Source organism: Phodopus roborovskii, unplaced genomic scaffold (assembly GCF_943737965.1).
Source record: "Phodopus roborovskii unplaced genomic scaffold, PHOROB, whole genome shotgun sequence".
Classification (NCBI taxonomy): domain Eukaryota; kingdom Metazoa; phylum Chordata; class Mammalia; order Rodentia; family Cricetidae; genus Phodopus; species Phodopus roborovskii.
In genome coordinates, this window is record NW_026125052.1 from 3,965,974 (window position 1) to 3,990,607 (window position 24,634).

At 40.9% G+C, this 24,634-nt stretch overlaps 2 protein-coding genes and 2 non-coding genes across 8 annotated transcripts in view; 3 read left to right on the forward strand and 1 right to left on the reverse strand.

The window, feature by feature from the left end:
* Rad51c (RAD51 paralog C) overlaps positions 1 to 4,215 on the reverse strand; it is a 28,896-nt gene extending 24,681 nt beyond the window's left edge. For all 5 annotated transcript variants that reach the window (XR_007834836.1, XM_051189232.1, XM_051189319.1 and 2 more), the window contains exons 1-4: positions 4,061 to 4,215; positions 2,822 to 3,080; positions 1,798 to 1,964; positions 422 to 555 (exon numbers count right to left, since the gene is read on the reverse strand). Coding sequence is in view for 4 of the 5 variants with exons in the window: in XM_051189232.1 (XP_051045189.1) it covers positions 422 to 555; positions 1,798 to 1,964; positions 2,822 to 3,080; positions 4,061 to 4,178 (678 nt within the window). In the remaining variant the exon portion in view is untranslated. The remainder of the gene's footprint in view (positions 1 to 421; positions 556 to 1,797; positions 1,965 to 2,821; positions 3,081 to 4,060) is intronic.
* A 743-nt stretch (positions 4,216 to 4,958) lies between these two features.
* Tex14 (testis expressed 14, intercellular bridge forming factor) overlaps positions 4,959 to 24,634 on the forward strand; it is a 108,804-nt gene continuing 89,128 nt past the window's right edge. Inside the window, exons 1-2 of the mRNA XM_051189557.1 lie at positions 4,959 to 5,027; positions 21,664 to 21,800. Of these exons, the coding sequence (XP_051045514.1) occupies positions 21,665 to 21,800 (136 nt within the window). The 5' untranslated portion in view covers positions 4,959 to 5,027; position 21,664. The remainder of the gene's footprint in view (positions 5,028 to 21,663; positions 21,801 to 24,634) is intronic.
* LOC127221738 (U1 spliceosomal RNA) lies at positions 14,647 to 14,810 on the forward strand. Its single transcript, XR_007834488.1, has one exon. It is a non-coding gene; the product is annotated as a U1 spliceosomal RNA (small nuclear RNA).
* Positions 17,169 to 17,332, forward strand: LOC127221816 (U1 spliceosomal RNA). Its single transcript, XR_007834502.1, has one exon. It is a non-coding gene; the product is annotated as a U1 spliceosomal RNA (small nuclear RNA).

Consider the following 24,634-nt stretch of genomic DNA (forward strand, 5'->3'; position numbering starts at 1 on the left):
TTGGTGGTGGGGTGGGGGGATAATATAATAATTAAATAAAACAGGCTGACTATGGTAACAATGGCCTGTACCCTAGTACTTGACTGAAGACAGAATGATTACAAATTCAAGATCTCAGCACTCTAGAGGCAGAGGCAGGTGAATCTAAGGACAGCTAAGACTGTTACACAGAGAAACCCTACCTCAAAACACAATATAAGGCAAAATAAGTATATACTTCTTGAAGTGTGTGTGTGTGTGTGTGTGTGTGTGTGTGTGTGTGTATGCGTGTGTATACGCAAAATAAGTAGAGTATAATAAATAAGTTATAGGGCAGGCAAAGAAGAGACTTTTGAACTGGCATCAAGTTTATACTACTCTACTGTTTATTTCTGTATTATCAACACTTTCAAATACATTATTTCAGTAGTACAATCCATACCTTTGAATGATTTGAAAGGAAATCTGGAAGGAGATAGACTTGTGCCAGCAACTCAGTGTAATCATGACAACGGAAATAATAAATATGAGAAAGAATATTTTCAAGAGTAAAATCCTCCAAGGCTTTCTGGTGCTCTGAAACAAACAAAACAATCTTAAAACAGTTTAGTTTTTCTTCCAACAGCCTGACAATCCTAGATCACTTATTTGCATCCTAGTAAAACATAATTCCTAAAGGATGGCAGAACTACAAACCACTGTAAACTATGATTTGATAACTGCTGATATTATTGTGTTTTCCACTGTTTCGTTAAGAGCTCTTGCAAAAGACCTTGGTTTGGTTCCCAGCACCCACATAGTAGCTTACCACTGTCCACACCTCCAGTTCAGGGGATCTGATGCCCTCTTCAGGCATCCAAGAGCATCACACAGGCATGATGTACATACATACAGATAAAACACACAATCACATTAAGATATATTTTTAAAAAATACATTTTAAAATGCAATAATTAAGCCAAGCAGTGATGGTGAATGCTTTTAATCCCAGCACTCGGGAGGAAGAGATAGGTGGATTTCTGTGAGTTTAAGGCCAGACTGGTCTACAGAACTAGATCCAGGATAGGCTCCAAAGCTACAGAAAAACCCTGTTTCAAAAAACAAAAAGCAACACTTAGTTTCTCATTTCAAAACCAAACTCATTTTGTCTTTGATTTTATGTGTAACATATTAGGGATTGTTTGCTCACAAATAAAACTAGATTCTTACTGTATCTTCAATTATTTTTGTATCTCCAGTTATTGATTTCCACTGAACAGAAGTATCATGATTCATGTTTCTCTTTCTTGTTTTTGAAGAGTACAAATTAAGAATTCAAAGGAAAAGCCATGTGAGAATGTGGTGCATGCCTTTTATTCTAGCACTGGGGAGGCAGAAATCTCTGAGTTTAAGGTCAAGAACAGACAGGAAAACACACACACACACACACACACACACACACACACACACACACACACACACACACAAAAAAAAATTCAAAGGAAAAATGTTCCAACAGAGTATATTTTCCTTTTAACACTATAATGTGATCTTTAAGTACTAAGAACAATATGAAATCCTCTTAGCACTGGATTTTAAAGTCAGTATGGTTCCAGAGGATCCAGGTTCAATTCCCAGCACCCATATGGCAGCTCACAACTGTCTGTAACTCCAAGACCTGACACCCTCATACAGACATGCAGAAAAAACACCAATGCATATAAAATAAAATTTTTTAAAAAAAGTTTCAAGTTTGGGACAGTCTCTTACTGAGGTCTGAGATGGGCATAAATACAAACCATCTTTTTTGTACAGAAGGAGTACCATGCGCTGACTTACCTTCATCCATGTGTGTCCCTGCTATAAGATGAAGGTGCTGAATGCAGGCATTTGCAAGGGTTACCACTCTATCAACCATAAAACTTCCCTCTGTATCAATAAATACTGCTTCACCTGCCACTCCTCCAAAACATTCTGGAATCTGCACATCTACTGCCAATTGCATACTGTCAAGAAATTAGCCAAATAACCAAATCATTATCATTTAAAATGTCTTTTGTAAACTGCATATAATCATCAGCTAGACCATCATAAGTTTTCTAATTACAAATACAGTTCCCCATGGCAACAGAGATGGCTGAGTTTCCATAGCTCCAAACACATATGAACATATGAACCAATCGATACCTAGATTATAGTTAGGATGTTGCACAAAATTATGATTAAGGAACTCTTAGTGGTATTTAGGATTCTAGGAATTGAATGCTTTTTATTTTCTCCTTCTTTTTGAGTCAGGGTTTGGAAATGTAGCCCAGGCTGAGCATCATTTCTCCATCCTTCTGTCTCCACAAACAGTTGTAATGCTGTTTCCAGGAGTGTGTCACCACACCAACAAAGACACCTTTTTTTTTTTTTTTTTTTTTTTTTTTTGAGACAAGGTCACTATATATCCCTGGCTGGTCTAACAATTGTCATATAGCCCAGACTGGCTCCAACTCTCAGCAATCCTGCTTAAGTATCCTGAGTGATGAGATTATAGGAGTATGTCACCAAGCCTGGTTCTGAACTCTTAATCATATATAAATCAGCTTTTAAACATTTGACAAATATATCTCAGAAGCCAACTAATTAGGAAAGTATCTGTTGAAGGACATTATATTACAAAAGAAACATTTTTGATATCAAAACCATTCTATCCATTTACCAAGACGGGGTGGTGAGATACTATGAATGGTAAGCTGATTGTTTGATGAATCAAGTAGTAACATGCTTTTTGGTATTCTAACTGCAAACTCCAAGCACAATATTCCATTAGTTACCAGAATACTAAGTCCATCCTAGAGTAGGAAACACCCTTGTTTACCATAACTGTGTTTTTCCGACACCTGGTACTCCACAAACTTCTGTTGTTTTCATTAGGGGTATTCCACCCCCAAGAATGCTATCTAGCGCTGAGCAGAAGGTGATGATGAAGCCCTGGGTGTGCTCCTGCTTGAGAAGGTCCAGTGCTGTGTACTTCTTGCCTGCCACAGATGTACCAGCACATCTGGGTTTATCTGTGACACACTCTCTTCTTATGATTTGTAGAGTTTCTAAGGCTTCCTCTTTAGATATCCCAACTTCTGAAAATAAAATCAGAAAAGAAAAAAAAAAAAAACTTGACATTAGAATTTTAAAAGCCTAACTCAGAGCTGAACGTGGTGGCACACACCTTTAATCCCAGCACTCGGGAGGCAGAGGTAGGCATATGTCTGTGAGTTCAGGGCCAGCCTGGGCTACAGAGCGAGTTCCAGGGCAGGTTCCATAGCTACTGGGAAACCCTGTCTCAAAAAAACCAAAAAACCCTAACCAGATTATATTCTGTCCTCTTTGGTGAACAGCAAAGAGCTATGCATGGGAGTAGCAGCACAGTGGATGACCACAGCCAGCTTTAGTTTTGTGTGAGGGTGCAATGGTTCCCACTTATATGTAATTTGAAGACCTCGAGAAAAATGTGTGGGGTATTCCATGAATCATGAAGGTCGTCATCTTTCTAAGGCTTTCTCCTGGTCTAAGGGAATATTCTCTTCCTTTCCTCTAGTATCTCTAGTCCTACTCTGATCCTTCACTTCTTGCATTCAATTTTCACCCCCTAGGATCTTGGAATATCACGAATTACATGGCTTGTCTGTTTTCCAATTCTACAGTCACTATTATTACCCAACTCAGTTTTCACGAAACCTCAAGATGCAAAATTGGTTCTTTCCACTCAGGGAGGCAGAGGCAGGCAGATCTCTGTGAGTTCGAGGACAGCCCTGGCCTACAGAGTGAGTTCCAGGGCAGCCAGATCTACACAGAGAAACCCTGCTTCGAGAAAACAAAAAACAAAACAAAACAAAAAAAAGTGAAAATTGATTCATCTATAGAGTAGACATCCTGGTCCAAGAGGCTTGCAGTCCTCAAAGCATCCAGGAGATGCGGGCACAGAGAAAGCAATCAGTACAGTTGCATTGACAGCGGAGTGAAAGAGCAGCTTTACATCGTAAACGCCATGGCGGGAGAACGAGGATGGAGGCAGCGCCAAGCATCCGCGGTGCATCAGCTGGCCACCGGGAGTCGTTACCTTTGCTGAGCTCAGAGGGCTTCACCTCCAGGATGTCCTCGGCAGTCTGGAAACCGGCAGCAACCAGCTTCACGCGCACCGCAGGAGACAGCGGGAAACTCACTAACTCCCGCTGCATTTTGAAAGCTCGGCGCGCACGCACACAGTGACGTAGACCGAGAAGCGCGCAAGGAGCGAAAGCCCTTGCGGCCCAAACCCTGGCCGCCCCGAGCCATGCCGTGTGACGTCATGCGTACAGCGGAAGGGGCGGGGCTCGCGCGGTCTAGCCTCACGAGATGACGTAGAGAGGGAGGCGCGGAAAGCCCAAGAGGCCCAAACCCCGCCCACCCCGAGCTATGCCGTGTGACGCCATGTGTACAGCGGAAGGGGCGGGGCTGGCGCGGCCTAGCCTCATGAGCAAATCCCTCGTGTACAGGGCGTCTTCCTTTCCCGATGTGACTCATCAGAAGCAGTTTTCGGGGTTCCCTTCCCAAGGGTTTAGCCTGCCAGTAAAAGGGCAGCGAGGCTGGAGACGCGAGGTGACGAGGCCCAGTAGTCCCCACGTGCCTCCTTTCCTCCCCTTGCTCTGGCCTGTTTGGTTCATGGGTTCCTCGAGTCTGTAATAGAAATCATCTATCTCCCTAAATGGAAGCAGCAACAGAATGCTGGTCAGTTGCCAGCTCATGCTGTGAGAAATTCAGATAACTGTGTGTCCGGACCACAGGAATGGAGTGCACTGGCTCTTCTTCCTAGCTGGGCCCCTCACTCGCCTCTCCCGCCCTCGCAAGGGATTGTGGGCCAGCCCCCCACCTTGAGGGGGAGCCGTTAGCCAGGAGCCGTTGGCGCTCAAGCCCGCCCGCGCCCACGCACCCACGCAAGCCCACGCACGCCTTCCGGTGTGTGAGGAGAGGAGTTCGCGCGGGAGCGTGGTGGTGTCTGAGAGCATTAATGTCCGCTGGTCTGCCTAGCGTATGAAGTAGCTGGAAAAGTAAGAAATCGTGACCCCTGTTGTCTCATCATTGTCCTCTAGCCTGGGCCTCTGGTGTTGTAAGCGGGAGGGACTGGACTCCTTTAGTAGCAGCGGAAGTGACCTCCGAAACAGAACTTCTGGGGAGACTGGCAGTTTGAAAGGTGACTTTTGAGATTATTTTTTTTTTTTTTTTTTTTTTTTTTTTGCCTAAGAAGTATGGAGAATGATGTAATGAAGTGTCTTGTACCCCTACATTGAAATAAACCTCCTGTGCAGGGCAGTGGTGGCGCACATCTCTAATCCCAGCCCTCAGGAGGCAGAGGCAGGCAGATCTCCGTGAGTTCGAGGCCAGCCTGCTCTACAGAGAGAGTGCTAGAATAGGCTGCAAACCCACAGAGAAACCCCGTCTTGAACACCAAATACCAAACAAACCAAAAAAAGTTGAGGAAAGAGTTTATTTGGCTCACACTTCCACTCACAGTTCATCATCAAAGGAAGTCAGGAACTCAAGCAGGGCAGGAATCTGGAGGCCAGAGCCGACACAGTGGCCATAGAGAAGTGCTGCTTACTGGCTTACTCCTCATGGCTTGTGCAGCCTGCTTTCTTATAGAACCCAGGACCACCAGCCCAGTGATGGCACCACCCCCAATGGTCTTGGGGCCCTCCCGGACCAATCACTAATTAAGCTCTATATAGTAAGTTCCGGGATAGCCAGGACTGCACAGTGAGGTCTTGCCTCAAAAGCAAAACAAAACAAAAATCCAGAAAAGGGCCCAGAGATGGTCCAGTGGGTAAAAGGAGCCTGTTTCCAAACCTGGTGACCCTTGATTGATTCCTCAGGCCCCCATCATGAAAGAAGAGTGATTCCTGAAAGTTGTCCTCTGACCTCCATACATGCCTCCCTTTTCAGAAAGTAATATATAAAATGTAATTGCAAAATCTTCCTAGTACTGGTATCCAGAGTGTCACAAATGCTAGACAGGTAGTTTAAGCTAGGTCTGCAATCCATTTATTCAAATTTGAGACACAGTCTGTGTTACCAAAGCTGGCCTCACATTTATAATCCTCTTGCCTCAGCTCTGGAGTAGTAGGATTACAATTATGCATCACCATGCCTGACTCCTCCCAAGTGTTGGAATTGCAGGTGTCAGCCACCATGCCTGGCTTCGTGGTGTCACCTGTTTATCCTAAGGCAGATTGTACACATAAGTAGGCCAATAATTATGAAAATCTTGTGAAATACTGTAATAGGGCCCTGTGAAGGCTATGGACCAGTTAAGGATTCCATGTTACTTTAAGAAGATATTAAGCCACGGGGTGATGGTGCATGCCTTTAGTCCCAGCACTTGGGAGGTAGAGGTAGACAGATCTCTGGGTTCAAGGCCAGCCTGGTTTACAGAGTGAGTTCCAGGACTATCCAGAGAAACCCTGTCTTGAAAAAACAAAAGGGGAAAAAAAGATATTAATAGGGAACCATTGTGATAGCTCAATGGGTAAAGACATTTGCTGCCAAACCCTGAGGACCTAAGTTCTATCCCCAGGAAGTATATGTTTGGAAGGAGAGAACTGATTCTCTCTGATCTACAGACATGAATTGTGGCACTTGCATGTAAGTTCATAAACATAGACACTGACACTAAATAAATGTAAAAAAAACTAAAAAGTATAGATAGAGCCAGGAAGATAGCTTGCTGGGGAAGGGACTTTTCTGCCAAACCTGACAACCTGAGTTTGATTCCTGTGACCCACCTGATTGAAGTAGAAAACAGACTTCCACAAGTTGTCTTCTGATCTCCAAATATGGATCATAGCACCTTCATATCCAATAATTAATATATAGAACTAGGCTTTATACCTGTAATAGATAAATACAATAATGCTAGGGCCAGTTAAGATGGGTCATTGGGGCTGGGTGGTGCTGGCACTTGCCTTTAATCCCAGCACTTGGGAGGCAGAGGCAGGCAGATCTCTGTGAGTTCAAGACCAGCCTGGTCTACAAGAGCTAGTTCCAGGACAGCCTCCAAAACCACAGAGAAACCCTGCCTGGGAAAACCAAAAAAAAAAAAAAAAAAAAGATGGGTCATTGATTAGGATGCTTGCTTCCAAGGCTGAATACTAGAATTCAGTCCTTAGGAACCACATGGTAGAAGGAAAGAAATGACTCCCACAGGCTTTCCTCTGATTACACATTGTTCTGTGACATACATGCCCACACACATACACACAAATAAGTAAATACAACAATAAAGAAGATACTTCAAATCGCAAAACTTTTTTTGTTTTGTTTTCTGGCACTTGCTCTGTAGACCAGGTGGGCCTTGAACTCACAGTGATCAGCCTTCCTCTGTCTCCAGACAGAGTGCTGGGATTAAAGGGGCGCACCACTACCACCTGGCCCACAAAACTTCTAAAAGTAGTATTTGAGCTTTGAAAACTTCAGTAATGATAGCATATATATATATATATATATATATATGCATATATATATATGCACGTGGGTGGGGTTATATCTGTATATGTATATGATATACTTTCTTTGAGGTAGAAAATGTATATTTATATTTAATACCAGAACTCAGGAGGGAGGCAGAGGCAGGCAGATCTTTTGAGTTTGAGGCCAGCTTGCTCAATATAGCCAAGACTAGTGAGTAAAAATAATAAAAAATAAAATAACTGGCAAATTATCAAAAGTAGATCAGTTGCCTGGTACATGTGAGCCCCAGAGTTCAATATCCAGCATTTGAAAAGAGAAAAAGATTAAAATACTTTCTTCTCTGCTCCCATCACAGAATGCCTTCCCTGAGTCTCTTTTTTTTTTCCTTCCCATGTCAGACATCTCTGTTTTCAATCATCACTTCTTAGGGGTTTTGTTGTCAGTTTTGTTTTAACTTTATTTTATGTGCATTAGTGTCAGATCCTCTGGAACTGGAGTTACAGACAGTTGTGAGCTGCCATGTGGGTGCTGAGAATTGACCCCAGCACTCTGGAAGAGCAGCCAGTGCTATTAACTACAAAGCCATCTCTCCAGACCCATCACTTCTTAGTTTTAGTAAGATATTTAAAACAGAATTTTTAGGATGGAGAGATCATCAGTTAAGAGCTCCCTCTGCTCTTCCAAAGTATCCAGCACCCATACACATTTTTTAAAAGCATTGCTTGCACATATACTAAATCAAAGATGGCTCCTGCTGACAAGGTGAAGGAAACTTTTGCCTTCTCACAGCTTTGTACCAAGTGCCTTTACTCACCCATTTCATTGGCTCTGGTTCTCTCTTTGTTTTTTTGTTTGTTTGTTTTGAGACAGGGTTTCCCTCTGTAACAGCCCTAGCTGTCCTGGAACTCGCTCTGTAGACGTCAAACTCACAAAGATTCGCCTGCCTCTGCCTCCCAAGTGCTGGGATTAAAGGTAAAGGCATGCCTTACCAAGCCTGGCATCTCTGTCTCTCTGTCTCTCTCTCTCACTGTCTCTTCCCCCCACACACACACCATTTCTTTGTTTTTCGAGACAAGGTTTCTCTGTATACCAACCCTAGCTGTCCTGGAACTCACTCCGTAGACCAGGCTAGCCTCAAACTCACAGAAATATTCCTGCCTCTGCCTCCTGAGTGCTAGGATTGCAGGCATGTGCCATTAAACCCCATGCTGAGACTCAGACCCACAGCTCTATGGATACTAGGCAAGCATTCTACCACTTGAGCTACAAACCTAGCTATATGGGCTGTAGTTCTTAAATTTTGGTAGATCTTTTCCCTAGGATTTCAGGAATTTGTCCTAGTTTGACTTTTGTTGTTGTAATAAGTACCATGACCGAAAACAACAAGGTAAGGAAAGGGCTTATTTCATTTTAGAAGTTACAGCCCATCAGAGCAGGAACTTAAAGCAGATACCATGGAGGGACACTGTTTAATGGCTTGCTCCCAGGCTCATGGTTGTTTCTTATATAGTCAATACCTACTTACTTACCCTTGGTACTTCCCACAGGGTTCTAGTCCCTCTACACATTAGTTAGCAATCAAGAAAATGCTATACTGATATGTTCCCAGGCCAACCTGATTGTGAAAGTTCTTCAATTAAGGTTTCATTTTCCCGCTCGGCAATGGTGGTGCATGCCTTTAATCCCAACATGTAGGAGGCAGAGGCAGGTGGACCTTTGGGCATTCCAGGCCAGCTTGGTCTACAGAGCAAGTACCAGAATAGCGAGGGTTGTGACACAGAGAAACCCTGTCTCAGAAAAAATATTTTTTGGACCAGGCTTTTAAGAGATGAAACATACTATTGGTGTGAAACTTGCTGTTTTACCTGTTAGTTGTTCAGAAATCTTTTGTGTTTAAAACTTATATTTTAATTCTTTTTCTCCCTACAGTTTGTTATTACTCCTGCAACTAACAGATTGTCATAGGTTTAATGGTTTAATTGATGTAAATTTATCACACAGATGGTGGGTTGGAAGTATAGCAGTATTGTAGTTCATCGAATATCATCTGACAGCCAAAATGTAGGGCTCCAGGAGTTTTTGGAGGCTTTCCAGGAGATTTGCTGCCTTAACCTTTCAAGCTTTCAGAGGCTTCCACATTTCTTAAGTATGACCCTCTTCTTCCACCTTCCAAGCATGCTAAGCAACTTAGTGTCTTGTCTCTGACTTCTGTTCTTTCTTCTGTATTTCTCTAACTCTTTGCCTGCTGTATTGATTTACTTTAGACCCACCTGGATAATCCAGGATCATCTCAAATACTTAATTACACCTGCAAAATCGCCTTTGCAGTGATGGAAAGGACACACTCACAGATTCCCTGACTAGAGTATTTTTTAATGGGTCACTCTGCTTCCCATATCAACAAAAACCTGATTTGCCAGCTGCTTTGCTGTCACAAAAGAAGTTTGGTATATGCAGATAATCACAGTGTAGTCTGGTCTTGTTCATATTTCATACATTTTTAGGGTTCTGAAAATAAAACATTATTGAAAATTTTGCCCAGCATTTACAACTGGAACACAAAGGCTGGCCTTGAACTCTTAGAGAAGATCTGCCTCTACCTTCAAAGTGCTTGGATTAAAGGTATGTGCCATTATGCCTAGCCTGGTTATTGCTAAAACAAAACAGGGAAATGTAAGGAGTAGGTTTTTCCGCCCGCCGCTACAGCCCCGATATAATGCTGTTGGCCAGGTACTAGTTTCTTATTGGCTAGCTCTGTCTTAATTATTAACCCATTTCTATTAATCTAGTATTTCCACGTGGTCTTCTTACCGGGGAGTGGGCCGGCGTCTGGTCTACCCAGTCTCTCCATGCTGACTCTTCCTTACTACTTCCTTTTTCCTCCTTATTTCCTAGTCCCACCTATCTTGCTTTCCTATTGGCCAACAGTGCTTTATTCATTAACCAATAAGAGAAACATATTTACAGAATGACATCTCCCATCATCTCTTTTCTGTCTAAATAAAAAGAAGGGTTTTAACCTTAACATAGCAAAATATATCACACAACAGTTATCAAATAAGAATCACAGTTAACAATATTTAGTCCATTAACTTTTAGTAAGATTTGAAGAAAATATTCCATCATCTATCCTATCTTTGTGTGTCTAAAGTCTATGTAACTTATCTTTAATCCTTAATAAGGAAAACTATAACCATAACTATCTGTCTTCAACTCCTTCAAAGACCACAGAAGGATAGTATATAAACTCTAGAAATGACAGAGACATCTTGCCTTGTCAGTCACCTGAAGTTCTTCTGTAATCGTCCATCTTCAGCCCATAGGCCATATTGTGTCTGGCAGACTCTTCAGCAAAGCAGGAAACTTTAAACTGTCTTCTTGTATTGGCAGTTTGTCAGTCACTTTTCTCTGTGTCCTGCAGACTGTCTGGCAGACTCTTCCATGAAGCAGGAACTCTGTAGCAATGTCCATCTTGAATCAGCAGTCACATTTCTGTGGGTCCTGCATGTCCAGTTTATACAGCATAAAGTCAAACAGTCCAGACAAGAGCAGTATCTTTTTTTAAATGGCTAGTCTTTCCATATTGGAAGTAACTTCATAGCACATTTCTTTGATGTCCATCTTCCGTTTTCCTTTCTGGTGCAGGTGGTGTTGCCAGGAGCATTTATGTCTCACTGTCGAGAAAAATGCTAAACCATTTTAAATGCCATATTCTGTAGGTCTTTGAAAGGTTTGAAGAATGCCTATTTATCTCAAATACATGTCTGTATATCTAGAAATCTTAACTAACTTAACTATAAGATCTGACTATCATAGGTACTATCTATAATCTGTATTTAATTATATATTACATTTCTAAATGAGCTATGCAAACACAATATCTAAACAAGAGGAGAAATATACTTACCACAAAATTGACCTTAAGTTGTATCAATAAATGAAAATCCATTCCAGAACAAAGTATTCATATCTATATCATAATCCCCTTTTTACCTTTAAAAAGATATTGGTTGTGATCATTAACCATTTATAACCAAGTCCATTTAAATGAAAACAAACATTTATAAACACTATTTGGGAATTTGGGCATCGTTCTTTCCAAACTGCTTCCTGCTGGTAGGGGGCACTGTTATAGGGGATCCTAAGAAGACCCAGAAATCCTGGCTGTAGTCTGCAAGGCTGCTTTGTTCGAGCTGTTTTTTTTTTTTTTTTTTTTTTTGAATGTTGGATCACCAGGAACGCTGTTTCAGGGGGTCTGGCTTGATCAAACCACATTAGTCTGGAAGGAATCCACAGCTTTTCATTTTCTGTGGAAACAAAAATAGAAATCCTTTTCCCCAGTAACTTGTCCTTGAACTTAAATTTTGGAGTCAAAGCATTTTTAAAATATATAAATTGAATTAATCCAGCAGCATTTCCTTTAACAGTTGTTTCCTCAGCAGTCAAACAATACAAAGACATATAATACCTTACAGTGTCCAGATTTTTTGTGGCTTTTTTTTTTTTTACATTTATTTTTTTATTTTTTTGAGACAGGGTTTTTCTGTGTAACTTTCATCCACCCTGGAATTTACTCTGCATACCAGGTTAACTTTGCAATCACAGAGATCTGCTTGCCTCTGTCTTCTGAGTGCTGGGATTAATAGCGTGTGCTACCACACCCAGCTCCTCCCTGTATTTTTTAAACCATTTTATCCTTTTTTTTTTTTTTTTTTTTTTTTTTGCCGCTTGTGTTGAGTCAGGAAACTTTTCTTAAAGGAGCCGCACAAGTATCTGCTTGCCTTTCGAAAAGCAGAGAAAAATGCTGCTACCAAGAAACCTTGCTTGTCTCTGTTCTTTTGTTTGTAAAACCCTTTTTTAAGCTTTTGTTAAATTTTAAGTGGAAGTTCTTATTAGCCACGTGGGCGCCATATGTATGGAGTAAGGCTTTTTTGCCCACCGCTGGTCTTGTCCTGCCACCACAACAGGGAAGGATAAAAATGTAGGACAGGAGCTGGAAAGATAGCTTAATGGTTAAAGGCACTGGCTCCTCTTCCAGAGGACCTAGATTCCCTGTGCCTACATGGCTATTCACAACCATCTGTAACTCTAATTCCAGAGAATCTGACCACTTCTAGTTTTATGGTCACCAGGCATATATGTGGGTTCACAGACATTTATATAGCCAACACACTCACACACATTAGTTAGATAGATACATGGGTGGATGGATAGGTAGATAGATAGATAGATATATTGATGGATAAAGATATAAATAGAAAAAAAAATTTAATTGGGTATGTAGAGATGGCTTAGCAGTTAAAAGTGCTTGCTGCTTTCTTAGAGGGCCCATACTTGGGTCCCAACACCTATATGGTATTTCCCAGTCACCAGTAACTATAGTTCTAGGGAATCAGACATTCTCTTCTGGCCTCTTTAGACACAGTGCATACTCACAGTGTACGTATATACATGTGTGCAAGACACTTACACACATAAAATAAATGAGTTAAAAATTATGAATAATTGTATGTGTCATGATGCACACATGGAGATCATAAGGCAGCTTTCAGGAATCAGTTCTCTTCTACCACATGGATCTCAGGAATCAAAGTCATATCATTAGGCTTGGTGACAGGCAACTTTATTAGCTATCAGTGTTCCCTGTTTTTGTTTTGATACAAGGTCTTACATAGCCTAAATTGACCTTGAACTTGCTTTGTAGTAATGACCCTGACCTCTTGACCTCTGGTTCCTTTTACCTCATCATTTGAGTACTGGGAATATAGGTGTGTATTTGTGTGTAGTGATATTGTGTGTGTTCTATATTTGTTTTTGTTCAGTGTTGGTAATCAAACCCAAGGCTTTTATGAATGTTAAGCATTTACTCTATAGCCAAGCAGTAGTGGTACATGCCTTTAATCCCATCACTCAGAAGGCAGAGGCAAGTGGATTTTGGTGAGTTTGAGGCCAGCCAGGACTACTAAGCAAGTTCCAAGACAGCCAAAGCTAGACAAAGAAGCTCTGTTTTGGGGGGAAAAAAATTGCTTCGAAAAAATGAAAAGCAATTGCTCTGCTACAGAACTATGCTTATCCTCTACCTATTGTACAGTTTTGTGGCTATTGATGGTTTATTTACTTGCCTAGTCATCCAGAACAATTCAGTTTTAGATTATACGTGATTCCCACTTTCTTTACCATTTATTTTAATTATACAATAGATTAATTAATGAATACTACTTAAAAGCACTTTCTTCTTGCATCCAAATCTTAGTTATCCTGTAATTCTTCCCAGAACTTTTGTTCTTTCTGGAATAATATACTGTGTCTTCTCAATCTTTAAGATATGCCTCAAGCTGGTGCATGCCTTATAATTCCAGCACTTGGGGTCTGAAGCAGTTGGTTTGTTATAAGTTTGAAGCCATCCTTACCACTACAGAGCAAGTCTTTCAAACAAACAAATCAAACTTATGGAAGTCTGTTCTCTCCTTCAACTATCTAGGTCCCTGCAATCAAATCCCATTTCTCAGGTTTGGAGTCAAGCATCCTTACTGCTCATGAACTTCTCAGTCTGAACATTTTTATGCTTTATCAGGCAGCATAAAACTGCCCACCAATAATATGAATTGAAAATTAACTGTTCAGTACCCGTTTCCACATCTGTAAAGGTAGGGATGATAGTGGCAACTGCCTCATAACTTGCAAAGATTAAATTTATTGTAATATGTAAAACAGCAAATGTTCCCTGCCTATCATTGCAGCTGATTTTGTTACTACTCTGAATCTTCTTTTTTTCTTACTCTGAATCTTTATTCACACCAGAAGCTATGCATTCCATTCCTGTGTTCGAGAAAGAAAATTCTTATAGTGTTCTAGGAGGACGCAAATCAAAAGACACAGCAAACTACGATAATTTGGCTCATTGGTATTCTTGCGCTGACAGAGAGGCGGGTTTTCGGTATCAGGAAGTGAGTCACTTTGGAGGCGGTGCTATGTAGATAGAGAATTCAGGGGCTGACTGGGAAAAGCTGCTGCTTCCACATTTGTGATTTTTGGAGTGTAGTTTCGGGAAAATTACAAGACTGCCAATCCTCTTAAGGTTTTTGCATGTTGGAAACCACTACTCATAACTATATAGAATTTTTAATGAGGGCTTAAGTTTGCACCGTATCTTTGAAATGGTACTCTCACCAAGCCCTTCAGCCTGCATGCAGCGTGCAATTCATACTTACCTGGCAGGGGAGATACCATGATCACGAAGGTGGTTTTCCCAGGGCGAGGCTTATCCATTGCACTCCGGATGTGCTGACCCCTGCGATTTCCCCAAATGCGGGAAACTCGACTGCATAATTTGTGGTAGTGGGGGACTGCGTTCGCGCTCTCCCCTGGTAATTGTTCTTGTAAAGGAAGGATGACATTTAACATACATGGTTGTGGTTTTTGTGTAGATTTTTTCTACTTTCCTGAGTTTCTAATTTGGCAACATTTAATGCTAAATTTATCCCACACATACAACTCTGTTTCATTTAAAAATTTTGTTGTTTTTTCATATTTTACATATCGGTCTCAATTCCCTTTTCCCCCTTCCTGCACCCGTTTCTATAGATGCTGAAAGTGTATGTGAAAGTATTTCTTGTTTATCTTTACTCAGCTAGTTTGTTTTTAATTTTTCCCCTTGGGGGTTCTCTGTGGGCTTAAATTAGGGCAGCAGTTCCGATTTTCTTGAGCACAGTTGAATTGAATGTTACATATCCAGAGTTGGATTTGAGAATTACCCAAGGCTTTTGTTCCGTTTTTTTGAATTTCTTTCCTATGACGTTCTTTACTGATTTGTTCAAAGTAAGTGATCTTTGGTTTGTAACCATTTGAAAGGCAGAAGTGGGGAAAGTTGCCTCAAGTTTGAGGCCAATTTACTCTGCAGAATAACTTGATTAAGGCTATCTAATTTTTTTTTTGATAAAACATAAAACTGAAAAGAGGGATGGAGTGATTAGTAGCAGAACATTTGCCTAACATGTTGTTTGTTTGTTTGCTTTTGAGACAGATTTTCTCTGTGAAACAGCCCTGGCTGTCCTAGAAGTCACTTTGTAGATCAGGCTGGCCTCATCCTACAGGAATCTAGTTCCCTCTGTCTCTCAAGTGCTGGGATTAAAGTGTGAACCACCACCACCCAACTTTAGTTCTTTTATTAATGGTAAGAGCAGGCTTCTGCCTCTGCACAATCTCTTGGTGTCCAAACTCAGGAGTACAGCATTTTTTTAAGGACAAATCCATAATTACGTCAATGGTCAGGGGAGGTGTGTTACATTAGTGAGGGATTGAGTGGCCTGGTAACATCTGCTTTCTTTGCAAGGCTCAGATGTATCTTCCAGATACTGGGCAATACATTGGGACCATGGCCAAAGTCATGGACAGTCCTGAAGTGTTGCCAGGATGGAGGTGGAAGGCTGAGAGGTGACCAAGTACACAAAAAATAAAGTTGGGACAAGGATGACATTCTTAGTCATTTCATCATGCTTTTGTTTGTTTGTTTTAATGTTTTTCCACCATGAAGAGAGGGCAATTCTAGTTCTTATCTGAAAGTTGTGAAGATTAAACTTGTGGTAGTGATTGGGAAGGCTGTGTTCATGTTTTTCCCCTGACATATTTAGTGTTGAAAAACAGGTTATAGCAGACAAGGCTATCTGAAGCTTAGAAGTATTGTTTGTTCCTTAAAAAATAAAATTTAAATCTTTATACATCTACATATAGAGTCTATATGCCGAAGAAGAAAGCATCATATCTTAGTATAGATGGTTATGAGCCACCATATGAATGCTGATAATTGAACTCAGGACCTCTGGAAGGGCAGCCAGTGTTCTTAATCAATGAGTCTTATCTCCAGCCCATTTCCTATTTGTTCCTTTTCAGTTTCAATAAGAGCATTTAGTTAGCCAGCTGGGCTTATTTATGTATTTGTTTCTCGTTCTGGTTGCAATGGGAAGAAGTGTTCTTTTGGTCTCCGAAGGCACTGCAGACTCCCAAACCGTCCCATACACTTTCGTAAAGTTCTGTTAGCAGTCGGACATGGCTGCTGGGAACCAAATTCAGACTTTCTGCCAAGAGCAGCAAAACCATGTCTCCAGCCCCACATTAATTAGCAAACAAGGATGCATACTTTATAAGAACAAGAGTCGGTTTAAATCCGGGCAACATTTTATAAATACTCGGCCCTCACAGAAATTTTGTGGTTGACAGAATTCTCAATTTGGGGAAATGAAAACACCAAGGATTTGATTAATTCTCTTAAATACAGCAGCGATTCTGACTTAAAGCAACCCGTTTTGAGAACAGTCTCCCGGACATGTCATGGCAAATTCATACCAAAAATTTGATTAACAGCAAAAAAAAAAAAAAAAAAAAAAAAAAAAAAGAAGAAGAAGAAATAAATGTAAAAATCTCTTTACCGTTGTGGTAGGAGTTTAAGAGTTAATGCAAACGGAATAGAAAAGCAAAGAAAACCTTGAGAGGGAGACGTCACTGAAAGGGGAGGGGATATGCAGATATATAACGCAAGTCTATATTCTAGTATATTTTTGCACGAAAGTATTTTCAGCAAGTATTTTAAGAGTTTGTGCTCTCGTCTGTATCATATAAAAATCTGTGTAGTCTCGAGAGAAAGGCCAAAAGAATTTGTAGTATAAATGACCGTGATTTATTAGTGGGTCGATGATCAAGGTGGGTTAGTACTGAGGCGTTTCCAACTCATACTTACCTGGCAGGGGAGATACCATGATCACGAAGGTGGTTTTCCCAGGGCGAGGCTTATCCATTGCACTCCGGATGTGCTGACCCCTGCGATTTCCCCAAATGCGGGAAACTCGACTGCATAATTTGTGGTAGTGGGGGACTGCGTTCGCGCTCTCCCCTGGCTTTGTTGTTCAATGTTAGAACTTTTTGTTCTTTTTCCCTTTGTCTTATAGTATTCCGTGGTTGTTTTTAACTTGTAGACATCCACTTTTTTTTTTTTTTTTTTTCTGTTGTCTCGGTGTAAATGCTTCTGTTGTCATCGCTCAATCTGGCTAATTATTTTGAACTCTATGTAGTATACTTTTTAACTTTTCTTTAGAGCCAACTTAGGTTTCCTTCTTTATTTCTGGTTTTTGTTTTTTGTTCTTTTTGTTTTGTTTTGTTTTTTCTTTGTTCTATAGCTTGTTCTCTCTTCTCTCCCAATCTGTTGATGTTTATTATTTTTGAATTTTGAAACGTTAGTTTACATTTGCTCATTTAAATCCAACTGATGCTGGTCCTAAGGTAGTGAGTTATCTCAATTGATTATTCACTGTCAGTTACATATTCAATCCAACTGAGAATATGCCATTTTAAAAAAATGTATCTGGGCCTGGAGAGATGGCTCAACGTTTAAGCACACTGGGTAACCATTCAGAAGTCCTGGGATCAATTCCCAGCACTCTTATTGTGGTTAACACTTGTCTGTACGAAACTCTGTTCTTTTATGTGCATTGGTGTGAAGGTGCCAGACCAGATTGCCTCGACCTGGAGTTACAGTGAGCTGCCAAATGGATGCTGGGAATCGTACCTTCGTCCTCTGGAAGAGCAGCCAGTGCTTATAACTGATGAGACTTCTCTCCAGTTCCAAAATGTACATAAAAATAATTACAAAAAGTGTGTCTGGAAATATAAGGGAGTAGCATCTTTCTATAAAAACTTGTACTCACATTTAGAGCAATATTTTATGCTACCTGTTTAAGAAGATTGTGATGTTGATGCACTAGATTTTTTTTTTTTTTTTTCTTTTCTGAGACAGGATTTCTCTAAATTTTTTAAATCCTGAAAATGGTACTTCTCGGTAGTACACAATCCTTGAGCCTCCTGACTAGATTTAAATTATTTTTAAATTTTACTCTGAGTTCATTTCATACCCAGCAGAGATTTATTTTTCACAGTTCTGGAAGTTAAAAGGCAAGAGGAGCTAGCATCTAGTTGAGGGATTTCTTTCTGCCCTATGAAAGAAGGCAAACAGAAAAGAGGGAAGGAGAGCGAGAAATGGGGCTCTCTGACCAGTTTGTAAATACACATCCAGTTCCCTTGATGACAAACCTCTTTGTCCAAAACAACAACAGAAAGGCCCTAATTCATTCTTAGGTGTGGTACCCCTTGACACAAACACTTATAAAAGCGCTATCTCCCAGCATCTCTACACTGGAGATCTAATCTAGTTCCCACCAATGAGATTTGGGGGACTCATTCAGATTGTACCACACGAAGAAAGGTCGAGTTTCCCTGTGTTGTTTTGTCTTGGTCACTCACTGTTGTATAGCTGTGAAGAAACACTTTGACCAAGGCAAGTTTTATAAAAGAAAGCCTTTAATTGGGAGCATGCTTACAGTTTTAGAGGGTTAGTCCATGTCAGGAATCAGACAGACAGGGTGCTAGAGCAATAGCTGAGAGCTTTGCATCCTGATCTGAAGATAACCAGAAAGAATGGGGATTGGAGGGAGGAAGTGAGAGAGAGACTGGGACTGGCATGAACTTTTGAAATCTCAAAGTCTATTCCCAGTGACACACCTCCCCCGAGAAGCCCACACCTATGCCAACAGAGCCACATCTAATCTTCCCCAAACATTTCACCAACTGGGGACTATGCATGCAAACATATGGGTGAGCCTATAGCGGCATTCTTATTCAAACCACAACAGTTCTCATGCACATTAATAGCTATAGAGAACTTATTGGGTACCAGGCACAGTTCTCGGTATTTAACACATGTTAGCTTATTTAAACCTCTCAATAACTCTCTGGTTATTTTATCCTTATTAACAGATGAAGAGTTGAGTGTTTTCATCTGTGTCGAATAATTTTTCTTAGATTATAATATGGGGAAAGTGGGTGTCTTTAACAGAGGCTTTCTTTCTTTGGGGGAGGGGGCTTTGACTCAGGAGTTAGGGTGTCAGGAGCTCAAAGTTACACAAAATTTAGAGAGTTAGTGGCCCCTGGGCTCTTTCTTTGTAAATTTGAAGAATGGAATTCATGAACAGTAGAAGAATGGATTTAGGGGGGGGAAGTTTTGTTACAGATTCATAGGTGGGAGCTTGAGAGAAAATAAATGGAGCTCCTATAGAGTTTGAGTGGATCCCAGAAATAGGATACTTCAAATTGAGATATAAAGGCTTTGTAAAGGACTCAGGACAGAAACTGGGGTGAGGAGTAGGGAGGGGGATGGCTCAGACTAGTTGACAACCATGAAATGTCTGTTTCTGTCATGTTCCAAGAACAGTGCTCGTTAAAAGACAGAAAAAATAAACCTCCCTTGTGGTATCCTTACTACTGGCCAGTGCAAAAACAAAGATATTCTAGCTTAAACATTTCTAAAATTACTCTTTGCTCTTATGGTGAGCCTGCCACCCAGCTCCCAAGTAAATCACACACGGAGGTTTATTCTTAATTATAATCTTAATTATAAACACCTGCCCTTAACTTGGCTTGTTTCTTTGGTTTTTCAGTTTTTTTTTTTTTTTTTTTTTCCTCCTGAGACAGGGTTTCTCGGTGGCTTTGGAGGCTGTCTTGTAGACCAAGCTGGTCTCGAACTCACAGAGATTTGCCTGCCTCTGCCTCCTGAGTGCTGGGATTAAAGGCGTGCGCCACCACTGCCCAGCTCAGCTTTTCTTATCTTAAATTGCCCTTTTATCTTTTCTCCCCCTGGGCTTTTATCTTTTTCTGTTTCTTACTTAACTTTTACTCTGTGGGTGGCTGGGTGGCTGCCCCCTAGCATTGTACTCTCCTTGTTCTCTTGCTCTTCTTCTCTCTTCCCAGAGTTCTATTTATTCTCTCTGCCTGCCAGCCCCACCTCTCCTACCTAGCTTTTGGCTGTCAGCTCTTGATTAGACCACCAGGTGTTTTAGACAGGCAAAGAATCACAGCTTCAGAGAGTTAAATAAATGCAACATAAAAGAATGTGACATTATCTTTGCATCATTAAAACAAATGTTCCACAGTATAAACAAATGTAACACACCATAAAATAATATTCCACAACACAAAACTGCCCACAAGGCCAGAGCTTTCAGCCAAGGAAAAACTTTACCTTAGTGGTCCTATGCTCAAAAACTACATGGCCATTTTCTATTCTGATCTTATTAGTCACATAGGGAGATGACACAGCTAGGACAAGAACTTGAGTCTAAATTATAAACATAGTGCACTATGTTGTATTATTTACACAGCAATGCAATAGATCCCATTGTGTGTGTATGTTTTGAGATCCCTTTGTAGTTTAACCTCTCAGAGTTTATATTCTTTTGGTTTTTCTAGAGTTTCTCATTGTGTAACAAACAGCCTTGGCTGTCCTGGAACAGTCTGTAGACCAGGCTGGCCTCAAATTCTTCACAGACATCCACCTGCTTCTGCTTTCCAAGTGCTGGAGCTTCATTTGGGGGGCTTACTTACAGTTTCATAGGATTAGTTCGTTATCATAGTGGCTAGGGCATGGTAACATTCATACCAGTGGAGCAGTAGCTGAGAACTATATCTTGATCTACAGGCATAGAAAAGGGAGGAAGGAAGGGAGGGAGAAGGGAGAGGAAGGTAAGGAATGAAGGAGACAGACAGACAGATACTGGATCTGGCATGAGGTTTTGAAACCTCAAAGCCCACACCCAGTGACACACTTCCCCCAACAAAAGGCCACACCTCCTAATCCTTCTCCCTGATGATTAAGCATCAAATTTATGAGCCTATAGGGGCCATTCTTATTCAAACCATTACAGAAATGTAAGAAAAAAATGCAATAGTTAGATTGGCAAATTAAAAATAGAAATTCAGTTTGACTTTAATGGTAAGAGCAGGCTTTTATGGACTTGAGAATGGTGCTGTAAGATTCCCCCAGCACATACAGGAGAATGTGCTGTGCAGAGAGCAGTCTCCTGTAATTGAGAGGAAGGAGGGAGAGAGGGTGACTTCACCAGACTCAGATACTGTTTTCAGGATAAACTGGTTTTTGAAACAGCAGGGTGGGGAATAAATAAAATGGCCTGTTTTTGCAACCTTTGAGCTCCTGGGTGTATGCTGGGAGTTATCTGCTTTCAGGGAGTCAGTGGATGGCTGACTTCCTGAAACCTTGGGTTTGTTTTAGGGTCCTGGTTCTGAGGGAATTTTCCTTTAGGAAGGAGGAAAGAGAAAGATCTTGCTTCTTTGTGTGATATTGTGAGGTATTGAATAATGTATTGTTCTCTTTTGAAACAGAATGTCTCGAGCTGTTCATTTTCCAATCCCTTGTCCGGTGCAGCTTGGTACCTTAACCGATGATTCCTTGGAAGCTCAGCTTCTTGAATATGCCAAACAAGGGAATTATGTGAAAGTGAAGAAAATCCTTAAGAAAGGTAAGTATAGTGTTAAGATGGCAGAGACAACAGGACCCACATTTCTGAACAGTGTTTGGTAAAAAACAGTGCCAAGGCAGGGTTTGGTGGCCTACACCTTCAAAATTGGCACTGAGGAGACAGTGGCAGGCAGCTTCCTTTACAAATGGAGGTCAAGGCCAGCCAAACTATATAATGAAATTCTGTCTAATACAAAAACAAACCAGTGCGAACAGAGTTCTCTCTCAAAAAATAAGTAAAAGGGTTGGAGATGTAACTCAGCCGGACCAGTAAAGTTTGCTTAGCAGATGGTGAAGACCTAGACTTCATTCTCAGAACCATGAAAACCAGATGTGTGAGTACCTGCCTATAATTCCAGCTCTAAGGAGCAGGAGTTCAAGGTCATCCCCAACTCTAGTGAGTTGAAGCTAGCCATGACTAACTGAGACCCTTGTCTCATAAAACCAAAAACCAAGACTGGACAGATAGCTCCCATAGTAGTTAAGAGTATATACTACTCTTCCAGAGGACCCACATCAGACAGACAGTTCACCATTACTTGTAACACTGACTCCAGGCAATCTGACACCTATGTCTTCCATGGGTATCTGGACTCCCTTATTCTCTCATATTCATGAACAGTTAAAAGCAATAAAAATAGACTGGGTAGTTGTCAAGAGTAGGTTTTTCCTGTTGGCCTGGTCCCACAGCCACACCAGCCCCAAATAACACACAGGGACGCTGTATTAGATATAAAGCTGTTGGCTCGTTCCTAATGTTTCTTATTGGCTAGCTCTGTCTTAAATATTAACCCATTTCTATTAATCTTAGTACTTCCACGTGGTCTTATCTTACTGGAGAGAGGGACCAGACCTCTGTTCTCTCAAGTCTCTACTACTCCTTGTCTCCTAATCCTGCCTGTCTTGCTTTCTTATTGGCCAATAGTGATTTATTCATTAACCAATAAGAGAAACATATTTACAGAATGATATCTCCCATCAGGTAGTGGTGGCACATGCCTTTAATCCCAGCACTCAGGGAGAAAAGGCAGATCTCTGTGAGTTAGAGGCCAGCCTGATCTACACAGAGAAATTCTGTCTTGAAAAACCAAACAAACAAAAAAAAAAAAAGGCAATGAAAGTAAAACCAGAACCAAACCAAGCCAAACAGTAAGAAAAACAAACAAAAATAGGGTGTTGAGATTATAGGTGAATACCACCATGCCTGTTTCCTGGCATCTGTTGTTTCTGATAAGAAGGTGAATGTCATTAGGATCATTGTTCTTCTCTATGTAGTAATGTTTCCCACATTGTGTGCATGTGTGTCTGTTGGTACATGTGCGCAGTTGCCATCAGAGGACAGAGCTGACAACTCCTGTGGAGTTGGAACTGCAGATGGTTCTGAGCCACCTGATGTGGTGGTGCTGGGTTACAAATTCTGGTCCTGGGGAAAACTATCTTTCCAACCCCCAAGTGTTTTTCTTTGGCATCCTTCAAAGTTTCTCTTTTTTCCAGTGCTTTTCCTATGATGTTTTTCCCATCTCCCCTCTTTCCTCTCCCATGTCTCATCTGTACTGGAATGGAACCTGGATCTCAAAACATTCTGTCTGCCAGGTGGTGGTGACACATACCTTTAATCCCAGCACTCAGGAGGCAGGAGCAGATAGATCTCTGTGATTTCGAGGCCAGCCTGGTCTACAAATTGAGTTCCAGGACAGCAAGGGCTGTTACACAGAGAAACCCTGTCTCAAAAAAAAAAAAAAAAAAAAAAAAAAAAAAAAATCTAGATCTCCAGTTTTCTTCGGTTTTCAAATTTGTGTATGTGTAGGTATATTTGTGAGTAGTGTGTTTGGGTGCACATGCAGAGACCAGAGGTGGCAGGTATCTTCTTCTATTACTCTGCTTTATTCGGTTTTTAGACAGGGTCTCTCCCTGAACCCAGAGCTTGCCTTGATTTTGGCTAGGCTGGAAAGCAGTAAGAGACCTTTGATCCTATCTCTACTTCTTTGCCCCCTTTGCCCACAGGTGTTTGTGGGATAGTGCCTGGCTTGTTATGTGAGTGCTGCAATTAAAACTCTGGTCCTTTTAGCCATAATACAAAGAAAAGGAGGTCATCAGTTTGAGGAGTGAGAAGGGCTGTGGAAGGAAAGGGAAGGGGAAAGTGATGTAATTATATTTTAATTAAAATTAAAAATAAAAACAAAACAAACAAAAAACCTCTGGTTCTCATGTTCCTGCAAAAAGATCTCCCAGATACTGAACAAATGGTCATTTCTACAGATATCCCTCTTTTAAAGATTTGTTTTTATGTGAATATGTCAGGGACACCTCCACCCTCAAATGAAAGTCTCATGACTAGTGGGAGAATGATCTGTAAAAGGTTTTAATCCCTGAAATTCTCGAGAGAAAAACCAAAATTTGAGCCAAATTTGAAAGAATTTTTAATTAAACACTGGCCAAGAAGATGTACTCTGGTCAGGTCCACTTTTGGATTCCCAGGGAATGGCCATTAAGTCACATTTTTGGAAGCTTAGAAAGGCAAAGTCCATAATATACTACATTACCCATAAGGTCCAATCAGGGGCAAGCATACTTCCTGACATATTTTCTGCCTCTGAATCCCCCTCATACATGTGATCAATTACATCTGGTGTAGTTGGTTTAATCAAACTTGTTTAGGGGAGAAACTAAGGCTTGTTATTTCCCAAGAACTACAGCTCCCAGCATTCCAAGAAGTTATCTTGTCCTTGGGCAAATGAGATTTACAGGTTAACTTTGGTTTTTACAAGTTGAAGAATGAAACTGGAGATATTCAGGGTCTGTAAGGAGTTTTTTTTTTTTTTTTTTTTTTTTTTT